Source organism: Ciconia boyciana, chromosome 7, assembly GCF_034638445.1.
Source record: "Ciconia boyciana chromosome 7, ASM3463844v1, whole genome shotgun sequence".
NCBI classification, from domain to species: Eukaryota; Metazoa; Chordata; class Aves; order Ciconiiformes; family Ciconiidae; genus Ciconia; species Ciconia boyciana.
In genome coordinates this window covers 42,327,781-42,351,922 of record NC_132940.1, presented here as the reverse complement: position 1 = coordinate 42,351,922, position 24,142 = coordinate 42,327,781, and the positions used below count along the sequence as shown (strand labels likewise).

Below are 24,142 nucleotides of genomic sequence, written 5' to 3'. Positions count from 1 at the left end.
CCCATTGCAATACCCAGGACTAACCAGTATTTCACATCCCACCCCCCTGCTTTATCATTTTTCCAGTTTTCTTTCTCTTTTAAGTTTACTCTTCTGCACAGCCTCCAGCTTGCCTTTATTCATGTCAACAGTAAGTTCCATGATGAGGACAGAAAGATGAGCAGGGAAAATACCTAGACTGGGAAACAGAAGAATGGATTGATGGATGGATATAGAGACTGCAAAGGGACAGAATCCAACAAGTTAAATGACCCAAAAAAAAAGAGGAAGTTTTCTCCTTGATCACCAAGCCCCACCCTGGAACCTTCTCATAACCTAAATAAAACACAGTGAACTATTCAAAAGGCAAATGTTTATTAGGTACACAGAACTTTAAAAAACTTCCAAAGAATTATGCAAGAAAGATACTTAAATATAACAGGTGTTACTGCAATTGTGCTACATTACAAAATCACTTTTCTACTGTCAGCACAATCTGAAGACCTTAATGTTATATGTGAGATAACGCTACACTGACTCTGGCACAGAGTAAGTGGTCTGCACTTTTTTTGTTCAAATGTCATTTGTGCTGCACCAGGTTGTTCTTGAAGACAAGATCAGCTCTTTGCGGAACTACGCCTTTTATGTTTCAGTAAATAAAGGAACTGGCAAGGAATAACGTGAACTGCCGTTTTCCTCAGCAAAAAAGGAAAATTAAAACCATTTCAGGTGAAGATAAAATATCATATGAATAAGAGTTCAGGAGGTAAACTGTCTTTCCATGGCCAAGCAGCTCCTATTAATCTGATTCCAAATTGCTACAGGTACACCAAAAGGAGAATGACTCATAGGTCCAGCATTTACACAGATGAAATTAGTAATAGTACATTACATTCAAGTCTTTTGATTTTGCTTATTGCCATGCTGCACCATATTATTGCTTCATATTAAGTATATTGAACAAGAGGTTCACAACTGACAAGTCTGAGTGTTCAGAAATACCATAGAGGCTATTGACTAAACCAAGAAACTGTACATGTTAAGGACAGGAAGTCAAAGACTAAACTCAAATCCTTTTGTCACCAAGGAGTGCTGGAAACAAAAAATAGGAAAAAACAAACAAATACTCATTTCCCTAGATTAAATCTGCCATAGCATTGTAATAATGGAAGCATTCTAGGCATATTCTAAACAAGAGGTTTAACTATTCTAGTTAATGAATAGCAAAATTTATTTATCTTAGAAGGACAATAGTCTGGACAGTAAGACTGATCCTAATAAAGAAAACAAAGTGGGAGAAGTAATCCAAGCTCTTTTTCACAATAGATAAAAATATAGTGAATTCAAGGCACAGGTATTTTCAAAATTAACACAATTTTCTTTGGAACCAATAATACAAAGTAAGCCATAATTACATTATCAACATGCTGTACACAGAGGTTTTTACATGCATTACTTACAACAGCATTATCAGAAAATGATCACAAAATTATTCACATGCACAGATGTGCACACATAAACATATGAGCATAGACAGCACTACAGTAGAAAAAAAAATTTCCTGTAAATAGAGTTCTTAGACAGTAATGTTATCAGGACTATATACTTTGAGTAACATGAATTTATGTGTAACATTAGTTATGGAAGACAGCTGATGCAAGGCCAGCATGCAGAGAATATGTGATTCACACATCTGGTTTGGGGTTAGTAGGAAGCTGCTTACCATTTTGTGGCAATGCTCATAGCACTGACACAATCATGATAAACTGACAGGGAGATCCATTTTTATTAATGCCACCTGAAATAATTCAACACTGAGGAAACTTGCGTGCTAGACATATTAAAAAAAAAATAAAAATCACTGTTTGGCTCCCAACCAGATAGCAAATTTCTGCTTAAAATCTCATCTTACCTTGTAGACTACTTTTCTGAGTATATATTGCTTAAATTTTTTTAACCAGGCGCAACAAACCATTTAATTTGTACTTTGTGTGCATGAGACTACGTTCAGATGAAAACATTCATTTTGCCTCACAGTGATCAAGTTTCTTAATGCTTTTGAATTGGCTTTTGGCATCTTCAGTAGTAGGAAAAAGCCACATATACTTGTCCAGTTGGGCAAATTAGGAAAAATGAACCTTTGGCTTTCTTGAATGTTGCCACTAGAAGACCATGAGCACATATGCATCTTTATCACTCCAACTGATTTCAGCGAGTTGACAAACATGAAATATTTTTACCACCTGAGTTTCAGCATCTGGAATTGCAAACTTATGAGCATCCAGAATGTCTCTGTTTCAGCAAGCCCAGTCAAACGCACAAACCCCAAACGCACTTCATTTCCTCCTGCCATCTCTCACGCCCCCCCATGAGTTTCTCTCCTGTCTCTCTTTGGAGCTGGACTAAGTTCACAGCTCTGCCTACCCACTGAGAGTGACAGCTCCAGCACATCACCGTGCCTTGGGCAAGAGGGAAACCTGAAGTCAGAGGGAGTGGGACTGCTTCTTGTTTTGTCCTTGCAGCTCAAATAAAACAAAAGCAGGATAAACTGAGTAATAATCTAAGATAATGTGCTGAACTCAGCTATTTTGAGGAAGAAGCTGGAACAGTCAGCAGTGTCCTTGCTCTCAAGCACAAGTGACCAACAAGCACAGGTGACCAAAGCCTTCTCTGAACCTCTGTCAAGGTGAGCACCTTCTCTTCCTCCATCGTCAGCCTCCCTCGAAAATGTGCAGTGTTAAAAATACCATTTAAAAAGCTTGAGTAAATTATGATAAGGGTCCATTTCAACATAAATCTGCATGAAAGATATCTGCGCTTCAGAGAGTAGAAACAAAAGCAATCTTTGACGAGAACTGCATTGGTGCCAATTAAAAAAGTATCAGTACAACTCTGGACCCCTGGTGCTAGAGTGGAAAGCACAGTGTCTAATCCTCAAAATGCATACCAGGTACATAGTATAAAATGAACCACCTGATGGTACAAATGGAAGATATTCCACAACTTATGCCTACTTAACCATTACCAAAAAGGGAGCCTACAGTTAAAACTAAATGATTACCAGGCAATGTTACATGCTTGATGGCTGTAAAATGAGGGAATGCATGGTGTATCTAAAAGCAGAAGGCTATAGGCAGCACTATAATGCAGTACTGGAGTTACCTATTCAGAACCTTCTTGAAGCCAGGCTGCACGGAAGCATCAATTTTCTTTTCAATTAACATATTGCTAAGAACAGAAGGATGTAACTCATGAAGTGGACCTCAAAATGGAGAAGGAAAACATTTATTCCCATTTCTTTTTAAGAGTGAAATATTTAAAAGGTAATTACCTTTTCAGTGGAGTGAAATATTACACAACTTTTAGAATTTGTTTTTCAGGTGTGACTTTGGAGATATTTGAGCCCTCTTCCCATGTATGGTTAGACTGAAGTTACATCTTTGTGCAGGTGTGTCTACTTTGGAGCTGCCAAGCCTATTACCATTTATGATGGAAATTTTTGATTATACTAGATGACATTAATAATTTTCTCTCCTAGCTGAGACAAAAAAAAAAACTAACTTGCTGCTCAAGCCCATAAGCTGCAAGCAGCTAGATATGCATAACAGGGAGAGTTTAAATCTTTGAATTCATCTATACCTAAGTGAAATGCATCGGAGAACAGGTGGCTCAGGAATGCGACTTCCAAATTAATGCATCCTTCTAGAAAAATGGTACGTTTTCATTAAACCAAAGTTGAATTGTTCTTTTCTAGTACATCTAAAAATAATTGTTCTAACAGAGCAGGCTGTAAGTGCAAATTATTTACAGAGTTAACAAGCAAAAGAAATATTCACTGCTTGTTTTAAGGAAATCATTGCATGAATAACTGCCATTTTAGCAATGCTCCACACATGTAACTGTTGAGCACTGAATACAGGTTCTCAAGAATTGTAAGCAGAAGTCTTCTTCTATATCTACATTTCTGCATTTACTGGTTCACTAAACACTGTCATTTTCAAAATAGTAGGTAACAGTACATAAATTGTTAAGAAGAGACAACTAAACTATAAAATGAATCTTCAAAACCATAGAAAGCAGTATCTTGTTATTTACAGAGTAGTATAGTATTATAAACACAGATTAAAAGATACCTATACATAAATGACATTGTTCTACACCTACAGAATAAAGAATGTTTAAAAACAGTTTAGCATGACGATTAACATTACAAGTCTTAATACAAACAAGAAGGAAATCAAAGGAAAGGAGAGTATTTTTCAAATTGCATATCTAATGAAGTGTTCCTATCATTTTTTACATTTTCATTTACAATGATGGCACAAATTATATACTAACACTGTATATAACATCAGTTACTAGGCAATTACCATTGCTATCAATGGACCTTATTCACAGGTACTGAAGTTACCTTTTCAAAGTAACACTTGGCAAGAAGAAACACAAGAAACTTAGAAAAGGATTAATTTATCTGATTCATTTGTTTTACATTACTGAGGGACTTTCTTTTTAGGGCAATGTGAATATACATGCTCAGGGACTGACTTCCTAATTACATCACTGATACACAGAGATTTGTATTTTATCAGTATTCTTAACATATACAAAGCAGTGTTTGGTATTTAGCCAGAAACTGAAGTTTGTGTCCTTTCCTGAGTTTACAAGTTAATGCATCACAAAGTGCAGCTCCCAGTGCTTTTTAAAAGTCATGACCATATGTTACTGAAAATGGTGACTCCCAGTTTGGCATAGCTTCACTGAGGGTCAGAATTTCCATCTCATGAAGAAATACTCTGGGTAAACAGATGAAGAAACTCCAGTGGAACAAACGACGTTCCAGAGATGGTGCTTGTTTTCACCCCCCTGCGCAAGCATGGAGACCAGAACCCTGAGGCCAGGGCTGTCTCTGCAGGGGCCTTATGTTTCTTTTTCTGCCCTGGCACTGACCAACTTCCTTACTGGCTGCTGTCCTCAGAATTCCTTTGAAAGGCAGTTCCTGAGGTTTTTGGTGATTAACAGGAAATTGGTACACAGACAATCCTATTCATTTTCCAACTCTCAAGTGCTATGTCAGTTTTTATGAACTTGTGCCTCAACTATACAACTCTGTAGTGGAAATAGAGCCTAGTACAGAAATCTAAGGAGGACTTAAAAAAAAAAGGGGGGGGGGGGGGGGGGAGAATCAAAATACAGGCACTTCCTAGGCTTCAAAATTAGCCAAGACATGTTATGTGGGAGTTACCTCATATGGCTACATGGACAGGTCCTCAGATATTTTTCTGGTGACAAGAGGGACCTTTCCAGAACTTCTTTATCTGTAGCCAAGCAGCTTATACAGTAGTTTAACTGTGCTAGAGTGATTGTCTAAAGAAAGGCCAAGAAATACTTGGTGGGTACTCTGCCATCTCTGCAGATGAGATATCCGAAAGACCAATTTATAAGCTGTAGGGTGCAACCCAAGTCCCCACCTCTATTATCAGGTAATTTATAATGTGATTCAGAAAAGCAGAAGAATCCAGAGTTCATAATCCTTTATTCCTTGAATAGTTTAGAGATACTTTGCAGTGAGCAAAGAGTAAACCTAGTAACTTTCAGACTTCAGCCATACTATTCAAAAAGTTAAGAACTGGGATTCAAAATTTGCTTTACAGATGCATGCCTACACTCCAGTGGTCACTAGTTTTCCATGTCACATAGCCTTGTACTTCTGATAAACATTGAGCAACACTATGAATAAGGTCCATAGCGTTAAGGTACACCATCATCACTGCAGTCACTAAACAACCAGTTTTTCCATCAGAAAAAAAGCATTCCTCAAAGATTCTAATATTTGTCCTATGTAGCTTGTTTGTTTGTTGGGGTATTTTTGGCGGGTTTTTTTTTTTTTTTTTATATTCCAAACCATGCATGATCTGACATAAAATCTACTTGGTTAAGCCAAGTAATGCTGTGCATATGAATTATAATTATATAAGCTTTTTAAAATTGTAGGTAATTATTCTAGATGATTCTTTGGAATTTACTTGCCTATGTATTTTTCCATTTGCAGAACCTGAAAAACCTTGCAGATATGACTTCTTAGGACACAGGCACAAATGCTTGTGAAGGCACTTTCCCCACAAAGCTTCCAAGATTTTAATTACTGATCACACATAGGGCAGATTTTCTGAACACTAGTACAACATACCATTACTGCTCTTGTATCAGAGCCCATAGCAGATATAACTGAACTCTGGTTACTGGATAGATTTGTAGACTTGTTTTGTAAGTTAAATTAACCCTTTTTCTAAAGGCACAGGATATCATTTTCATATGACACAAGTAGGGAAAGGGCATTTTCCCACTTCAGGAATCTTTAAAAAGCCTGTCTTGCAGCAGACGACTGGATCCATTCATGCCATCATCATCTTCTTTCAAGAAAAAAATTACAGTTTAAAGCCTTTTTCATTATATCTATGAATCGTCACACAGCCGTGATATGATACTGGCCTGGGCATGGCTGCTACTCCTGTGATAATGCCTGTTGCAGGGTCATAACAAAGAATAGTGTCTGTGGCTTCACCATTTTCTCGTCTTCCACCAAGAATATAGATTTTTCCATTACACACAGACATGCCACAATTCTCCTGTTTCAAAATACACAAAGGAATACATGATTATTTAAAAGACAAGACCTCAATTCCTGCATGTCTACCCCAGTGCAGAAGGACAGCTTTGTGACTACTGTTTGTAAACAGACTGGCCTATACTATTCCCTCCTGAAAGGGCCAATGCAGAAAGCACAATAATGGGGGAAAGCAGCAGCACAATCCTACAGAAAAGACTATTTCAGGTCTAAGCCTTCACTACACATAGCTCAGACAAGGGATAAAAGGGATACAATGGAATACAGCCGAACACTGTACCTACCATTTAAACATCTGGGATAAGGAAAGGAGGAGAAAACAAAGGTTTTCATAAGAGGGACCACAATAGGTACTATTAATGCAAAAAATGGGAACAAGGAGAAGTACCTTAGAGGAGTAACAGATAATGAGGAGGGATGTAAACAGGGAGAGGAAAAAAAGCCATAACTAAGAAAAGAGTGCATAAGAAAGACAGCACTATGTCTTACTTCAAACAAAGAGAGATAGGATTTTATTTCTTCCTTAAAAGCAGGCATGGAAAAAATATTCAGTTAAATGGAGAACACATATCAAAACAGAGGAATAGAGGGAAGGCCAGGAAAAAGAAGAACAAATTTCTGTTAAAGTAGATACCGTAGAGTACGTGACTGATGTTTTAAAAACATAGGGAAAATTAACTGATACACACAGTTTACTACCGAGGGGACGCATTTTTAAATTCTGCCCAGTGTTCCATACGTGGAAGTGATACAGCTCTTGCTGCTTAAGTCAGATACTTTTTTTTTTCCCCCCACACTGTAAAAACAGCCTTCAATATTTTTTGTTACATTGAAAGGCTTTATCTATTATAAGGAAATTACTATCTTCAGTCTAAATTAAAACATGCAGCAGAACTTGACAGACATCAATTTCTATACAATTAAAACATCATCCATCATACTGTTACACTGTTCTCCAACAGTAACTGCTCTCAAAGAGACTGGACTGGTTAACAGTGACACCCAGCTGAAAAGCAACTGGTTTAGACACGTCCTCTTCTGTGAGGTTTTGAATTATGTAGATGAAGAAGTAAAGCAATAATGGAATCAGAGATGCAATTTTAACAGGGTTAAAAAAGCGTATACTAATTTCATGCCAAGATACTAATGTAAAAAAATACCTTTCAGATGTCTATAGGCCTTTTAGTGTTAATTACCTGTCTGCTGAATGTATTCTGTACATGCATCCAGTAGTCCTCAACTGGATCATAGCAGTATATTGCTTTGGTAAGCCCACCAGCAACATAGATCAGATTGTTTAAAGACACAGCCGTAATACATCTTTTTGCAATAGGGATAGTTGCACGGAGCAACCAAGAATTAGTATCGGGATCGTAAGACTGAACCTGAAAACAAATACATGCATTTCAGATTAAAAGCCTAACTGAAATAATAACCTGGCACACCCACACAGGTTATTACAAGGAGAGCCAAAGAAGCAATAGCTCACCAAGAAAGTGAAGTCAATATAAATATAGGTCCATATATCAATAATGTCTATATATGCACTATATTCAACATTATTTTCCTAACACTCAGGTTTAAGAATTCACAGAACTTGTGAAGTCAATGACAGTATCCATGAGAAAGACCACAGTAGCAGTACATTATTGAGATAACTTTTCTATTCTGTATTTTTTGTATTATGAAAATTCCATACTCCATTCAGCAAAATGGTGAAAACAGATCTCTGTATGATCTGTTTTTAAAACAGCAATACTGTTTACCATAGATAGAAGATGCAATCAAATATAATTAACTGACCTTGTCAGAACACGTGTTGTCATCAGGACCACCCCCGATCACAAACAGTTTGCCAACACAGCTGGTGACTGCTGGAGAGCTCACAGCTTCTTTAAGGGGAGCCACCTCTGTCCATCGATTGGAAAACGAATCATAACACTCTACACTGCTGAGGCGGTTTTGCCCATCATATCCTCCAACAACATACACCTATGCGAAGTGATGAAAGCTATCATCATTTCATTTTTAGAGTAGTTATAACTTTTAAATATGAAATTAAATTAATTTAAAGCTGCAAGAATCCTAATTTGCTAGGTTTGTGAAGGGATACTTTCCTCAAATTTTTATACATAGGAGGAGAAGAATATGGTCTAAAAATAATAGGTAAAGACTCTCTGGAGAGTTCCATTCAGTCACATGTGGAATGCCACTGCAAACACATGTGAAAGCATACTGTTATTCATACTGAGATAGAAACTTCCTATTTGAGTGGCATTTGTCAAAAAAGGCACTTCTCTGCATTTCTCTCTTTACAGATTACATTCAGCAACAGCAGCAGCAAAAGTCCATCTGAATTGCTTTGCTTTTCTGTGTTTTACTTTTTTCCTACTTGCTTACAAAAATATTTCTTCCTCTCAGTTTGTAAACTTTACTTTCCTGTTGCTTCTCTCATATTTAAGAAGCATATTCCCCACAGCATATATTTGGTTAATTTCAATACAAAACATCAAATAAAAAAGCACAGAGCTGACATTCAGAGCAGTACCAGTTTCTGTTAATAACTGCATAAACTGTTGAACTTTTTACAGCACTTTTGAAGCACAGGCAAATCCAGATGCTTCTTTGCCTCCCAAAAAATTACTTCTTGGGGATAAGACACTTCAATGACAAAAACAACAGAAAACCACAAAAAAAATAAATAACTGAGGGGTAACATGATTTTCATGTCCACGGATAGTGTCTGACTGATGAAGAGCCTAATTGTTTAAAATATTGTTTTATTTGAAAATATGTATTTTTTAAATTATTTGATAGGAAATACAAAGTAATACTAAATATGTACATATGTTTTCTCCACTGTTTTCTTATACAGCAAACATTCCCACTATAAAAAAAATATAAATATATTTCTCTTACTTTACCAAGAAGAACAGCCATTTTATGACGCCATCTGCCTTTATTTAAGGAGGCAACTCTGATCCATATGTTAAGTTGAGAGTTATAAATCCAAACATCCCGGCTATTGATTCTTCCACCTTTAAAAACAAAAATATGCCAATTTGAATAAATTCATTATTGAATGAGAAATGTTAACTATTAACCTGCCCCTCTACAGTGGGCAATAAACACTTTATATCCTTTTTAGGTGAAATAAAGATCTATCCATATTTATATGTTAGACTGAAGGAGTCAGTTTCAGTGGATTTCAAACATGAAAACATACAGTAAGTTATTTTACTTATATTTGCCTTTCCCAGTAACATGTTGAGATCACATTAGATTATTTCTTGAGATTGGAATGCATTTTAATGACTTTTGCCCATGCTCTTCAGATTTCCTTTAGTGTCACTACCTGGATGAGACACTCAAAATCTTAACCATTTATGTGCCTCATGGCACATCCCTAACACTAGCTGTTCCCCTATTTGGTTCGTGCATACATCTTTGTTTTACATTTTGTTTCAGCGACACAGTTTCTACAAATCTGAGGAGACAGTTTCTTTGGTTAAACTAACACATGGGGCTTGGTGTCTAAATCATCACCTGTACCCTACACGCGTGCTAAAAGACTGAATGAGAGGTATTTAAAAACCTATAGCTATTGCTCATTTCACTGTAAAAAGCTGGTATAAATGATCCCCAACTCAGGTGCTAAAAGGAATTTGTTTCCATTTTACATTCCCACGATGAGAAGAAGTTTAAACTGTTTTTCCTTTGGAGTCTAGGCAGCCATACAATAAAAACGAGTCACCGGCAATGTACCAGCGCTGCAGTGCTCCTAGGCAACTGGTGTTTTTAACCAGCACACAGCACGTTCTGTAGCAGAGAAAATGCTGCTGGGAAAAGACTACTTGGGATTTTTTGCTTGTAATTTTTCCAACTCTTGCTGCAAACAGGCCACTACTGTATTTTAAAGCAGCATACTTAACAAGTATAAGTTAGGCTCTTTAAATACAATTGATATCCTGGAAGCAGCTGTAAAAAACTGCTGATTAATACCAAACAAAAATCCCAGAAAACACTTTTGTCTACAATAAGATTGGTTTGGGGCTGGTGTTTACCTTTTACATCAGAAAGTGACTTTCAGTTAAGCTTCTGGAAGTTCACAGTACAAAGATCTGTCACACTACTTTAAAAAACAAAACAAAACAAAAAACCAACCACAACCCAAACCAACAAAGAAAAGAAAGAAGTCTTAAAGTTTTTAGGATTATTCACCTGAAACAAGAATATCATTCCGTAGAGCACACACTGCATACTCAGACTTGGTAAACTCTGGAAGTTTAGCCAGTGACTTCCACTCTCCTGTTACAGGATCGTAGCACTCGGTATATGGCAAATTAAACCCTCCAACTCGTTCACAGCCTCCAACAACAACTATCACCTCAGAATAACCAGTTGATCTAAAAAAGTGAACACAGAAAATTAAGATGTAGAAGATATTTATTAGTACATGAAGGCCAAACAACATTGTCTTCCAAACTGTGTGAAAATTGAAAAGTTTACTATTTAGCATTAACCTCTACAGCAAAGAAAAAAGAAAAAAGTAGTCATTTAGCAAACAGTTAGAGGTTTTCACAGTTTCCAGCTGTCTCATTACATAGCAGGTTACCACACTGACAGGTGTTGTGTAAGTGGTGGAGTCAGACTGCACAACATTCTATGTAAAAATCAAATAATTAAAAAATACAAAAGCCCTTACTCTAATAATAATTTTCCTCTGATTGTGTACAGAGATACCAGAAAGAGAGTTCAAGCGAGGCCTGAGACAATGAGATGAGCAGTCTGTTTCACACTGCAACCAGACCCCATGTCCCCCCGACTTTTACAAAATTCACAGTACATTACATTGCTTAAATATTTAAAAAGTTTAAAATGTTTTAGTTTATTTCCTGAAAAAAAAAAGCTGAAGGCATATAGTCACCAAAATAAGGGAAAAGAAAGAGACCTTAGAGCCAAAGCACAGTTAAAAAAAGTAAAACACAAGCGTAGTGATAGAAGGAAACATTAAGGAATGCTGAAATAAAAATTCAAGCGTAAAACAAAAGCTAGAACTCAGTGTGAAAAAATTAAGCATTAAACAGTCTGCAACGTACACAAATAAGCCTTTAAATTCTATTCCACACTCTCATTCTCCTTCTACTCACCTGATGCTTCTGCATTATACATATTCTATACTCACAGCAATAACAAAACTCATTATATGTTAATCCACATTTGAACATAGAGAATCAACCAACCATCTTCGATGTGCAAATCAAACTATGACCGACTTGTGTTCCTTCTCTCAAATTTCTAATTTCTTGTAAGCATTTGTCAAAATCCTTTCTTTTCAGGGCATTTTTAGATTAAAGGATTTTGCACCGATATAGTTATTTCAAGGACTGCTGTCTATTATTCAAGTAAAACTGAATACAAGATCGATTTTATTTTTAGTAAGCCTTTTTGTTCCATTGTGATTTAACTTTGATCCTAATATGAATAGGCATCTCATTCATACCACTGCTGCATACTGCAGTCCTCTCTAAAAAAAAAAAATTAAATTGCCTTATGACTGTACTTGAGATAAAAGTTGCATGATCTGTCCCCAAATTTCTTAACACGTGAACTTATGCACATATTAACTTATAAATCCTGATGACATTTTCCCCATTTTGAAACATCAGGAATAAAACTAGTTAGCCCTTCTAGCTCCTTGTCACCACACACCACAGTTTAAATATACAATGTATCTTTCTACTCAGGGTATTTTGAACAAGCAAAGGCAATACTAAATGATAATGTACTATAAGACTATATGATGAAGATACGCATCTGAGGAAGCATACTTACGCACCTGAACTAGTCAGAAGAAACACTCTCTTCAGCTCCTCGGCTTTGAGGTGATGCTCGTTCCTGGTTTCTATGTATTTACTGTTACTGTTTTTTGCCTTTTTGAGGAACAACTCTGAAAAGAATCTCTCAAAGGATAAGAGAGGCGAAGTTCCTGTGCCAGCAAAGCATTACCCACAAAAAGAATTTCCTTAAAAGCAAGAAACTAATCTCATAATTTGCCTTAGAAGCAAGCCCAAATACATCAACTAACTGTATGTACGAAAGAGGTTTGTCTATTGATTACTTTCTAGATTAGGTCTCCACTTACTGAAAAGCTTACCGTACCAGATTATCAATCTTTATTTTAAAACTAAATGAACCAAAAATCTTTCATCGGAGAGAGGTCTTTAGGAATTGCTATGATGGAGTTTTGATCTTTAAACGGAAATCTTAACTTAGTACAGTATTTCAAATCCACTGAAAAAAAAATCCCAACATTTTAGCACCTATATAGCCACATATTCTTTCTTCAGTTAAGAAACATTTTCTCCAATACATTTTCTTGAAGGAATCTTGCACTGTAGAGTTTTTGAGGTTAGTTCCAAAACATTTTTTGCAAATGATGGAGGGCACATCAGTTTAAAAAAAAAAAAAAAATGTGGGGAGTACACAAAAAGAATATACAAAGGCTAATTCCAGAAAAGAACTAAGGATATATTTGAATGGAGATTAGAAAAAGCTGTGATCTCAATCAGTGGTACAGGAAGTCCTCCTTGTAGCCCTCAGAAGAAAAGAGTGTGAGCAGAATAACAGACGTGAGCTAAAAAAGGCACTAGAGAGATTCCAGAAGACGCTCTTGTCAGGAAAAGGTAGACAAAATAGAAGAGGGGGAGTGGAAGACAACTGACGCAGTTATCATATCCCATGCATTCCCAAGAGCAGGTTTCCAAGGGGTTCCGAGTTACACACAGACCTCTAGACAAAGTGAGAATGCCAACCAGCACAGCGTCAGCTGGACAGAAGAACTTTCAGTATTTCAAACAGATTACGTTCAAAAATGTTTTAAGTTTGGGAGACAAATTACCAGGATTCTGGTAAATCACTACTTTTTTTTGTCCTGTTAATTTACTTTTGGGTAGCAAATGGGTAACAGACAGAAATGTAAAGTGAAATAAAAACTCATCTCCTTGGGGTAAAAATAAGGGACTGCATTAAAGCTTTCTAAAGGCAACTAAAAAGGATGTGTTAAAATGTGTAAGTGTAATAACTTTAACTAATTAAAGAGGACACTCATATATTGTAATCAGACAGCTTAACAGGAACCATGTGATTGAAGAATTCACAGGTGTATGACAACGTGAAGATAATTCAAAGTATACAGTAGGAAGAGCCTGGGTTTTTTTGTATATGGAAATGTATTATTGCTCACTGCTTGATCTTGGCTTGAAGATTTGCTATGCAACACAACCAGCAGGGGACAAGAGAGACTTAAAAGGAGGATGAGAGACAACCTCAAGATGTCACTATGTCATTGCAAGTACACAACTGAAAAGCTCTTTCAAAAAGAGCTTCTGCATTCAACACAAAGAGCAAGCGATGACCGTTACGCCACATTTTGAACTTTTATTTACTTCAGGTAAATAAATAAATTAAAAAATCAATTGTGAATTGCAATCCACACTGTTCTTTTAAAAAAAATGGGTAGAACCCACTTCACCCGTAGGTGCATGCATACCCATACAAGGAATCACAATCAATTTCCAGAAGTTTCAGCAAGAACACTGGCGTGGGAATTTCTGATCCTGCAGCCTGTCTCCTTATAGAAACAGTTTATATAAAAAAGAAACTGGAGGAAGGCAAGAAAGAAGGAAAAGAGCTCTCCAGCATCCTCTCCTCTCCAAACTCCCCCCCAAAGTACCCAGAAGTGTGATGAAAACATAGCGGAAGGGGGGCCTGGTATCTGTTTTAAAACACAATGTCTTTTTGCTATAGGCAACGGAAACAAACAGGCAACAGAAACAAATGACAATAAACTATTCCATGAATGTAATATAGAAGAGGGGAAAAAATTCCTGCTGGGAGGCCAGCCAGTTTTTCTCTTTGTAAATTACTTTTCTTGTTCCTGCCTACTTGAATTCACAGTGCAGTTTAATAAGCTCAGCAGTAAACCCAACAAAACTCCCAAAATCCCAAACCGACCCACCACCCCAGCCTCAGAAAGGACCTGTATTAGGCAAGATACTTCATTTGCAAACTTGAATGCTACACTGAAGCCATTCAGATTCTCAAGTACATACACACCATGCACTTTGACAAAACCACTAGGTCTGAATGTATTTGCTTTCTTTATCAAATTGAGTAATAAACGTACAACAAACACCACACCAAATACCACAAGATAAAGCCCCCCTCCCCCTCCTCCCCAACTCACTCACGAAACAAGGAGGTCTTTGGTCCGAATTCCATGGTCCCTCCCTCAGGCCCAGACTCAGGGTATGAAATGCCTCAGGGTGTGAAGTTGCACCAGTTTTCAAACTGCCATGAACCAAAAGTTTCCAAAGACCCTCCATGGCAGTGTACAGCTTAGAAAACCTGGCAGCAGGGCTGCAAGGAGTTTAAGAAGAATTTCTTCTCTCACGGCAGGAATGAAGACTGGAAAGCCACTAATGGGGCAAATGCTTGCCAAACATCCCCCCCCCAAACAAACCTTTGACATATACAAAAAAAAATAAAGGTTCCCTCCACAGTCACTGTAAAGGAACCACATATGACTAAGAGTAAACAAAGAGGAGTAACTCCTAACACAATCTGTTTGTCCAGACTGGATCATTGCATCACCTCAATATAACACATGATTTTAAAACTACAGCTTAAATCAGCTGGACTTAACAATAAACTATCACGTCAACTATCATCTGGAGGTAAGGTTGTTACTGGGAAAGTATTTTCAGAAAAAAAAAATTAACCACCATTGCCCATAAACGCCACTAATGGACTCTTCCTCATTTCTTCTTGCAACTTCAGTCACCTATTTATGTAACGCATTATTAAGCAGCAGCAATTCTGAATTATTAAAGTGTCATAGAATAAGTATGAAATACTTCAGGAACTGTTTCATAATTCTTTAAAAATGCAAGATTTAGTTTCTTTACAGTTAAGAACCTGTTCTGTTGTCTACTGTCTATTACAATTCCATGTACTACTCTACCTGCAAGGTATTTGTGATGTAGCAAGTGAATGCTCTGACTATATATCCCCATCCACATCCTTTATAGTGTGCTGTACACTTACATTACTTTGTTATAAAAAGAAAGGTTGGGAAATGGAATGGTTTACCTGCTAGAGCACAGTAAGTTCTTTTCAAGACACTGCTATTGTATGAATTAACTTAAGAGCTCACCTAGCAAACATTTAACCTTTAGAAAACATTTTACTTGCAAGGTCATATAACTTCACTTACCTGAACAGTCATTTATTCCATAGCAATTAAAGTGGTCTGTGCAAAAAGACTCAATTACGTACATTTTCAAGACACGTGAGCTTCACGTGTTGTGGGGAAGTACAGAAGTGTAACTGTAGTGGTTCCAGAATGCAAAATAAAATAATCTGCAAGAGATTTTTTTCTGGGCATGTGTATATCAAACATCTGTACAAACTATGTCCTTCTCCTACAGAAATAAGGAGAAAAAAAAAATCCTCACCTGCGTGGCCTAGTTCTGGGAGACATCATCTCATTTCCAAGGATATGGTATCGCCTGGCTTCATGCAGCAGCTGATAGCACTCTGGGGAATTCTGAATCAGCTGGTCCACTTCCACCGTCTGAACAAAGTAGTTTGGGTGTAACAATGGGAGCCTGACATGCGTCAGAAGTTCATGTAACACTGGTCTTCGCAACTCAACTGCCCGGTACACCCAGCGCATGACAGCTTCAAACACCATCTCTTCCTTACTGATCACCAGTTCATCACTGCAAATGTAATCAATAAGCTCATCTTTCCCCAGTTCAAGGAATTCTTCATGCTGGGACACATCCTCAAATGTCTGCAGTGCAAAATTCCTGCACTTGGTGAACAGTGTCTTGAGCGAGTGTGTATCTGCAAAGCGCTGGATTCCCAGGCAATTGCAAGGATCCAGCTGTTCTTCCAAGAACTTGGCACAGGCGTCACGCAAAACACTAATCTGAAAGAGGCTTGATGTTTCAAAGAGATACTGCACGTTCTCTGTAGTGATTTTCACCTTCCCAGTGTATACATACTGTAAAAAGCAATCCATAGCTTCAGCAAAAATGCCATTGATCTCCACTAACATTTCTCTGCTTTCTCTATGATCGTTGCAAAACATAGCTCTGAAGTAGCTGCTGCAGGCTGAGAGAACCGCTCGATGGCAGGGAAACTCCCTTCCTTCCACACAGATAATAACATCTGTGAACAACCGGCTGTCTCGAAATTCATTGAAGATCTGGAGAATGCTTTCAGCATGGGATGATCCCGAGGAGAAGTCGAAAAACTCTGGGCCTGACAACGATTTTGGGTCCATTTCAAAAACTTTCCGCTTGGTTGCAGGGGAATCTCGTATCCCACTATCCTCTCTATTCAGTCTGCGTCCCAATATTAGTACCATTGTTACATCAGTTGGCTATAGAGTCATTGAGAAAAGTTTGCAGAGTTTCTCCTTCGCAGTGCTATGGTCTGAAAAATTAAAACGCTTCAGTATTCAGTCTGGTATAGTCTTAATTTCATCACAAGAATTAGACTAGATACTTGTTGCATTACTCTAAGAATTGGTATAATTTTTGACCTTTACTAGAGGTGACACAGTATTACAGGGCAAATTACCGTGCAGCTTGTGCAGGGCAATGCAGCATTATCTGCTACACTTTAAATACAAAATATACCCATAGAACAGGTGTCATGGATGGCAAGTTCTGAATGTCCCAGCACCACTGGCATTGTGTTAGTGTTCAAGATAAAGAAACCTGGGATCTTGGCTCCAGCAAATCACTTGACTGACAAAAGCCAAAGATTTCCTGGATAAAGACCTAGAGCTTGGGCTTTTCTCATTTTTCAGTGTAATCCTCATTTCAGCTGGAGCCTCCAAGTACTACTAGCCAAACAGCACTAGCCAAAAAGGGGGGGGGGGGGAGAGGGGGAAAGACTGAAATTTTCGAAACAAAAATTCAGTTGAGAAATCACTCCATTTTCATTATAAAGTCTATCATAATGAAGTCTTATAATACTAGTGTTTAATAACATTCAGTTATCTCAATGAATAACCTTGACCAGTAAGTTTTTACCTGTTCATTCCTAGCATCTAAAAATTAGTTCACTGGTAATCCAAGATTCAATTAAAAATGATTGTAAACTGCAAAACAGAATGAAGAAAGGATTACATTTGTTTGTGTAAAACTACTGAAAATAAGAACCAAGGGCAACTTACTGAGAACACGGACATCTCCTGTTTTCCAAAGTACTACTAGCAAAAAATTAGTAGCAAAACTTTTTGCTCAAACACTTTCCAGTTTCAAATACGTAGCATACGACATTCCCCCTGGCATGCAAACACACACTCACATTATCAGAGCACTGAAGTTGCAAAAATCAAGTACTCAGGTGTTAGCATATGCCAATACTAAAGTTTGTAGGTGAAGAAAATGCAGCTGATTTTGCAGACAGTGCATATTAGAGGTAATGTGATCAACCAGTCTAGCAACGATACGGCTTTTTGCCACTCCTAAGCTTTAAAATGAACTGGATGAACATCCACCAAAATATACTGAGGCAGGAAGAGGCTGGGCAAAATGCCCTCTTGGGTCTGACACAGGTATCATTCCAAATGCTTCTAATATTTATTTGTATGTCTAGAAGGACATGCACTGAATTATTTTAAAGTTTATAGAAATTTTTTTCATGCTTCCGAGATGTTATATTCAGTTTCCCTCATTCCCCAATTACACAGTCAGCAAACGTCAGCTCCTCACAGCAATTTTATTTCCTGACATGCTAGCGTCTTTAGAGCTACAATTACCCAATCCAAGTCTGGCTACATCATCCCTTAATATAGAACACAATGAACATGCTTTTTTTGAACAGGCTTTTCACATAGCACCTTTAAAAGGCACCATCTTAACAAAGAGCAGCAAAAGAACATGTGTTGTACATTTACTCATTGAGAAAAGAGGTTTTAAAGCTATCATTTTCCATATAAATTTTTTTTACACATATTTACAAGGTAGATTCTTGGTATGCCTCATTTACCCTACAAAATATTTAATTTTAATTAAAATAGGATCAGTTGTCACTGATGCCTGAAAAACACCGTTGCAATGAGCCTATCTAATAACTGATTGCTTCAGAGAGATTTTAACGAGGCATAAACAGTCTACTCTGTAGCTGATATTCTATCCAATGTATTTCACAACCATTTTACCCTATAATTACGCAGGCTGGATAAAAACCAAAACCAACAACAACCACCACCACCTCACCAGCTCTGTTGCTAACATCCTAACCCTTACATTGAACTTTATCTGCAATTAATTCCATACTACTCAGCATGAGAAAGTGGGCAGAAATGAAGCATCAGCAGTAGAAAAAGGATATGTAACACTGAAAATATAAATATAAACCCTAAAGGCTGGATTCCGGTGTCACAGATTTAAATCAGAATAATTTCACTAAAGCTAATGGAGCTTTTCCAAAGCAAAGCTAGCCTGAAATCAGAAACAAAACACTGACATATTGCATGAAAGGGCAAAACACTGCAACTAAGTAAAAAAATCTTCAAGATTAAATCTCTCTCATTATGCGAGAAGTTAAGTCTTAAGAAGACACTGTATTATGCAATCACTACTAAATGGAAATAAGGGCTCTGGGTTAAGACTGCTCACTGAAGGAAGCAATGTCTTTTTATGCTTGGAACAACACAAAATTATTAGTCAGCGAATTACTTTTTTTTTTAATGTCCCAATGGTTTAAAGAAATGGGAGACTAAAAAAAAAAAAATCCACGGAGCAAAAACTGATCAAGGGGATAAATATTGCAAATTCACAAATAAGAGAATGGAAAGGAAGAAGAATTACACTCCATTGCAGAAATTACTGCTTTTGAATATACTACACTTCCATTTCTATCCAGTTAATTACTTCTGTAGGTTTGTTTAAGCAAAGTAATTTTATAAGACTATCAGTAACACTACCACATGCTCAGCTCTATCAGACATACATATATGGCCTTCTTGCAAATCTTGCTCTGGCAATTTTAAAGTGTCACCACTTCCAGCTGCTTGCCCCATGTTTCAGCCCCAAAGCTGGAAAGGTAGAGGGGAATCCACGCCTGAAGCTGAGCGGCTTAGTGCACAAAGGAGGGAAACACTTACAAGAGGATATACCTATCAGCACCTTCCGTGTATATAAAGGTACTTACATGTGCCTAGAGACTCTGTATTATAAAGCACCAATCATTTAGAGAATTGAACATTGTGATATCTTCAGTAAATTTAAACAAAGCAAAAGAAAAACGAATTAAATTTTTTCCCCAAATGCAACTATTAGAAATTATTATATATATTATATTAAAAAAAAAAATACAAAATGCATTAGATTGCTTGCCTGAGCAAGGGTCAACAAGGACAGACCTTAAGCAAATCGGAGAGTCTACCCATTCAAAAAACTGGAAAGGAAAAACAAATCACACTTCCTATCAACAGGTTTTAAAAATGCTTTACAAACACAGATACTGCTCTGACATAGATGTTACCTGCACATGCAGATCTCTAAATTAAGCTGGGTTCACCAGAAGATCAGGTTCCTCAATCTATATCGTCTGTAGGCTTGTCTACACAAGATGTTCCTCAGAAATAATCTGACTAAGAGCCCAATTCAGAGGCCAGTAAATAAGGTCTATAAAATGTTTGCCCTGACACCTTCTATCAGTAAATCCTCCTATGCAAATTGCTTTTATGTTGCACTAAACTCCTCCTTCCTCCACTGCAACATCCTCATGTATTTTACCCCTCTCCCTTCATCGGCAGCTCTGGCAACAGCTAGCAACTTTCTGGCAGAGCTGTTTTTCTGTCACTTCTGCATCAGAGAACTCCTTTGGTCCGTTAGCAGAACCGACAGAAAGCAGCAGAGGAAACACGCAGCCAGGGTTGGGGCGAGGCCCTTCAGTAACACCCAGTCATCAGGTGTGCCTGAGCTCTACCTCCAAAGCTCACCCTCAGGGTGTAGTTTCAAGAGTACCTGAAGCTGAGCTGGGCTTCTGCCAGCGGAGGTGGCTTCCACCCTGCAGCCGTGCCCACCGCCGCCTCACGTCAGCACCAGCGCTTGCGAGCCGTGGCCGGATCAGCGACCGTCTGTAAAGGGAGAAAGGAGGTGCTGGAAACGGGCGGCTGCCCTGGGGAAGGGAAGGGCAGGAGCCACCAGCACGGCCCCAGCGCAGCCCTGCGGCAGCCCAGCACGCTCACGGCACAGGGACACCGCCTGCGTGGCCGAGCCCGGCAGCCGGAGCCTGCAGACGAGTCATGCCTAACTATTACCTGGCACGGTATTAGCAACAGCACCCCAAGGTAACGCAACCAAACTCAATAAAATAAGTGGTATTTTCATTCCGAAGCATGGGAACTGTAACTGAGGTTTGGCCAATTCTAGTTACTGTATTTGTGATTTCAGATAACGTGATCTGCAGATGTGCTTCATCTCAGATGTCTGGTTACCACAAGAGCCAGAGAAAAACTCGCCGTGGTATCTACTGCAACATACTGGCTAAACCACAACACGTGCTCTAGTTTTTTTCTTTCAAGGCGGGGGGGAGCAAGGGAGGAGGGAAGCATAACCTTTCCCCCCACCAAAAAACAAACACAGCATTTATTTTTCCTTCTTTGTGATATAAAAAATACCAAAAAGTTGTTGGTTTTAAAGGACTTAAGAAAAAAAATATTCTGGTTTTACAATAGACTTTGAGGATTTGAATGCCTTTAAGATGAATGAAGTCTTTCAGAATACTGAGTAACTAGTAAACAAGAATTCAAAGTGAACAAGCAGATTGACATGGTAAGGAGTTAACTGCACTGTACAAGTTATATTCTCATGTAAGACACTAGTTCGATTTAAAAAATATACTCTGAATGCCAAAATCCAATAGTAATCAAGCTAATGACACACACAAAAAAAGCCCTAAGTGCCCTCAGAAATCACCCAGCAAAAACAGGAACTGATTCGGACATGAGACTCATGATCATTAAGTAAAACAAAACAAAACAAAAACAAGCAGCATAAAGGAACACCTTTAAACGGTGCAGAAGTCTTTAGGTAATCTTTTTGTAAGTGAAAAGGTCACCTAAAAGGGCACACACCCACTGGAGAAAAAACAAAAGGCACTGCATACTATCATTAATCTATGAGGAAGAGACTGTGAAAAAGTCCACATTCTTCCCCCTTGGTTTCACTATCATTTTTACACATATTCAGATTTCGTTTAAAAAAACCAGAACAAGAGCCCCAGTCATTGCACAGATCCTGATGATGTGTTTCAAGGACTTCAAGGGGGTTCAGCCAACTGCCTGTAAATTTGAAACTGACAAACAAATCGCAGTAATCAAACAGTGCAGTAACAGCCAGGTTGATACCACCACCCAACGAGATTACTTTTACCTAAAGGAACAGGAATTTTTAATACGTAACGATGTGAAAACTGGACTAATACCTAAACGTGTGCATCTGAAACCGTGTGCGTTACCAAGGATCCTACAGAGCAAGGCAATGCGCAACACACAAAACAAAAACCGGCAAAAAAGGCCCGGGAATCCGAGGCCGATGACATCCTTAACGTGCACTCTGGATGCTCCGGGCCAGCCCTTCGCCCGCCACGGCCCGGCGGTGGTCCAGCACGGATGTGCGCAGCCCGCGCTTCCTGCCACCGGCACGCTGCTCCGTCAGGCGCTGCCGAGGGACGGACCCTGTCTATACTCGTGCCCCGGGAGCAGCTGCCGACACGCACGGCTTTGTCCCAAAGCATTCCAAAGGCGTTGCTACCCCTTTTTGCTATATAAGGGAACAAAACGTCATCCAAACTAAAAAAACCAAAACAAACAAAAAAAACCCTCCAGCAAAACAAACGAATTAAGGAAAAGGCCGGCGCAGAGCGGACGCCCGCCCGCGCCCGCCCGCCGGTTGTTTACTCGCGGGGCTGGAGGCGGCTGCACCAGTACAAAATGGCAGCACCTAGCGGGAGCGGACGAGGCGAATCACCTGTACCAAGCACGGCAAAACACACGGAAAACAACCGCCTCCCGCGAGCGCCCGCAAGCCCCACACCGCGGGTACCGGTGAGGTCGGGGTTTAACCCCGGTGCTGCAGCGGGCCGGCCCCATGGCCGCCAGGAGAACTCGGGCGCTCTGCACCCGCGGGCCAGAGCCCCGGAGACAGCAGCAGGCCGGGACCCACCCCCACCGAAGTACAGGGACCCCGCCGGGGCGGCCCCGCTGCGGCAGAGCGCTTCCCCCCGTCCGCTCCCTTCTCCCTCAAAGCGAACGGCCACCGCGGGGACACACAGACACGCGCGCGCGCGCGCACACACACCCCTCCCCCACCCCGACTGACACGGTGCGCATGCGCAGCGGCACCGCCGCGCGCACGCGCGCCCTCCAGCTCACCTTCACCCCGAGCAGCCTTAGCGACAGCCCCCCCCCCCCCCGCCCTGCCCAATCTCCGGGCGGCCCCACGCCGCGTCCCCGCCTCCCCCCGCATGCCCGCCCAATCCGCGGCCGCGGGGCCCCCCGCCGCCGCCGCCCGGGGGGCACGGAGGGGCGCGGGGGAGACCCGCGTTACGAAACCGCCGCGGAGGGGCCGGGGGCACCGGGCACCCCCAGCGCCGCTCCGCCAGCCGGGCCGGGCGCGCCGCACCGCCTGCCGGTCTCCGCTGCCCGCACGCGGGGGGCGACACAAAAGACACACACAGCCGACAGGTCCCGGGGTACCGGCGCTGCCAAGGGCCCTTCCCCGCCGTGGCACCGCCGCGGCGGTCGCCCCGCGCTGCCCGGCAGGGCCGGGGACACGCTGTCCCCACCGCGACGGCTAACGGTCCCGGCCGGCTCCGCGTCCTGGCCCCGCAACAGCCGCGCCTTGGCGGGGCCCCGCGCCCTCCCCGGGGGCTCCCGGCCCGCCGCGGGAGCCTCGCCGCCGCCGCCGCCCGAGCCCCGCGCCCCCGAGCCGGCCCGCTGCCCCGCACTCACAGCCGGGAACGGGCCCCGCCGCGCTGCGCCCCGCGGGAGCTGCCGCCCGGGGGTCGGGTCGGGTCGGGTCGGGTCGGGTCGGGTCGGGTCGGGTGGGGAGCGGAGCGGTGCGGTGCGGTGCGGTGCGCTCGGGCCTCGCCGCCACCACCGCCGGTCGCGCTGCCAGCGCCGCTCAAAACAAAGGGGCCGGCGGGGCATGTGACCTCCGAGCCACCGCACATGATGTCACGGCGGCTCCGCGCGGCCCTGGGAGCTGTAGTCCCGCCGCCCCGCCCGGCCCCGCGCCCCGCCACCGCCCGGAGGCTTCGGTCCTGCTGACGGACGGCGGGCCACTAGCCCGAGGGCGGCTGAAACACCAAGGTCTGCGCCAAATTTCGTCCGCGGCAGCGTCCCGGGAGGAACCGGGGACGTGAGAGCCCCCGGCACCAACAGCGCTGCAAGCCAGCAGCTTTTGTCACTGCGAGCCCCCACCATTAGCCTTGCCTTTGCTG

General features: G+C 40.8%; 1 protein-coding gene across 7 annotated transcripts; it reads right to left on the bottom strand.

Annotated features, from left to right (window-relative positions):
• Positions 1–333: 333 nt before the first annotated feature.
• On the bottom strand, positions 334–23,853 carry KLHL24 (kelch like family member 24). Of its 7 annotated transcripts, none has more exons than XM_072866474.1 (9): positions 23,652–23,853; positions 20,662–20,774; positions 17,716–17,783; positions 16,123–17,110; positions 10,826–11,010; positions 9,524–9,642; positions 8,408–8,596; positions 7,801–7,989; positions 334–6,605 (listed from the first exon to the last, which is right to left on the bottom strand). In XM_072866474.1, the coding sequence occupies exons 4-9, from the start codon at positions 17,040–17,042 to the stop codon at positions 6,405–6,407; spliced, it is 1,803 nt and encodes a 600-aa protein (XP_072722575.1). In that variant the 5' UTR covers positions 17,043–17,110; positions 17,716–17,783; positions 20,662–20,774; positions 23,652–23,853; the 3' UTR covers positions 334–6,404. The 7 variants fall into 7 exon arrangements, with proteins under 7 accessions (XP_072722575.1, XP_072722578.1, XP_072722576.1 ...); XM_072866477.1 differs by lacking the exon at positions 23,652–23,853 and adding an exon at positions 22,864–22,950; XM_072866475.1 differs by lacking the exon at positions 23,652–23,853 and adding an exon at positions 22,124–22,854.
• Positions 23,854–24,142: the final 289 nt, after the last annotated feature.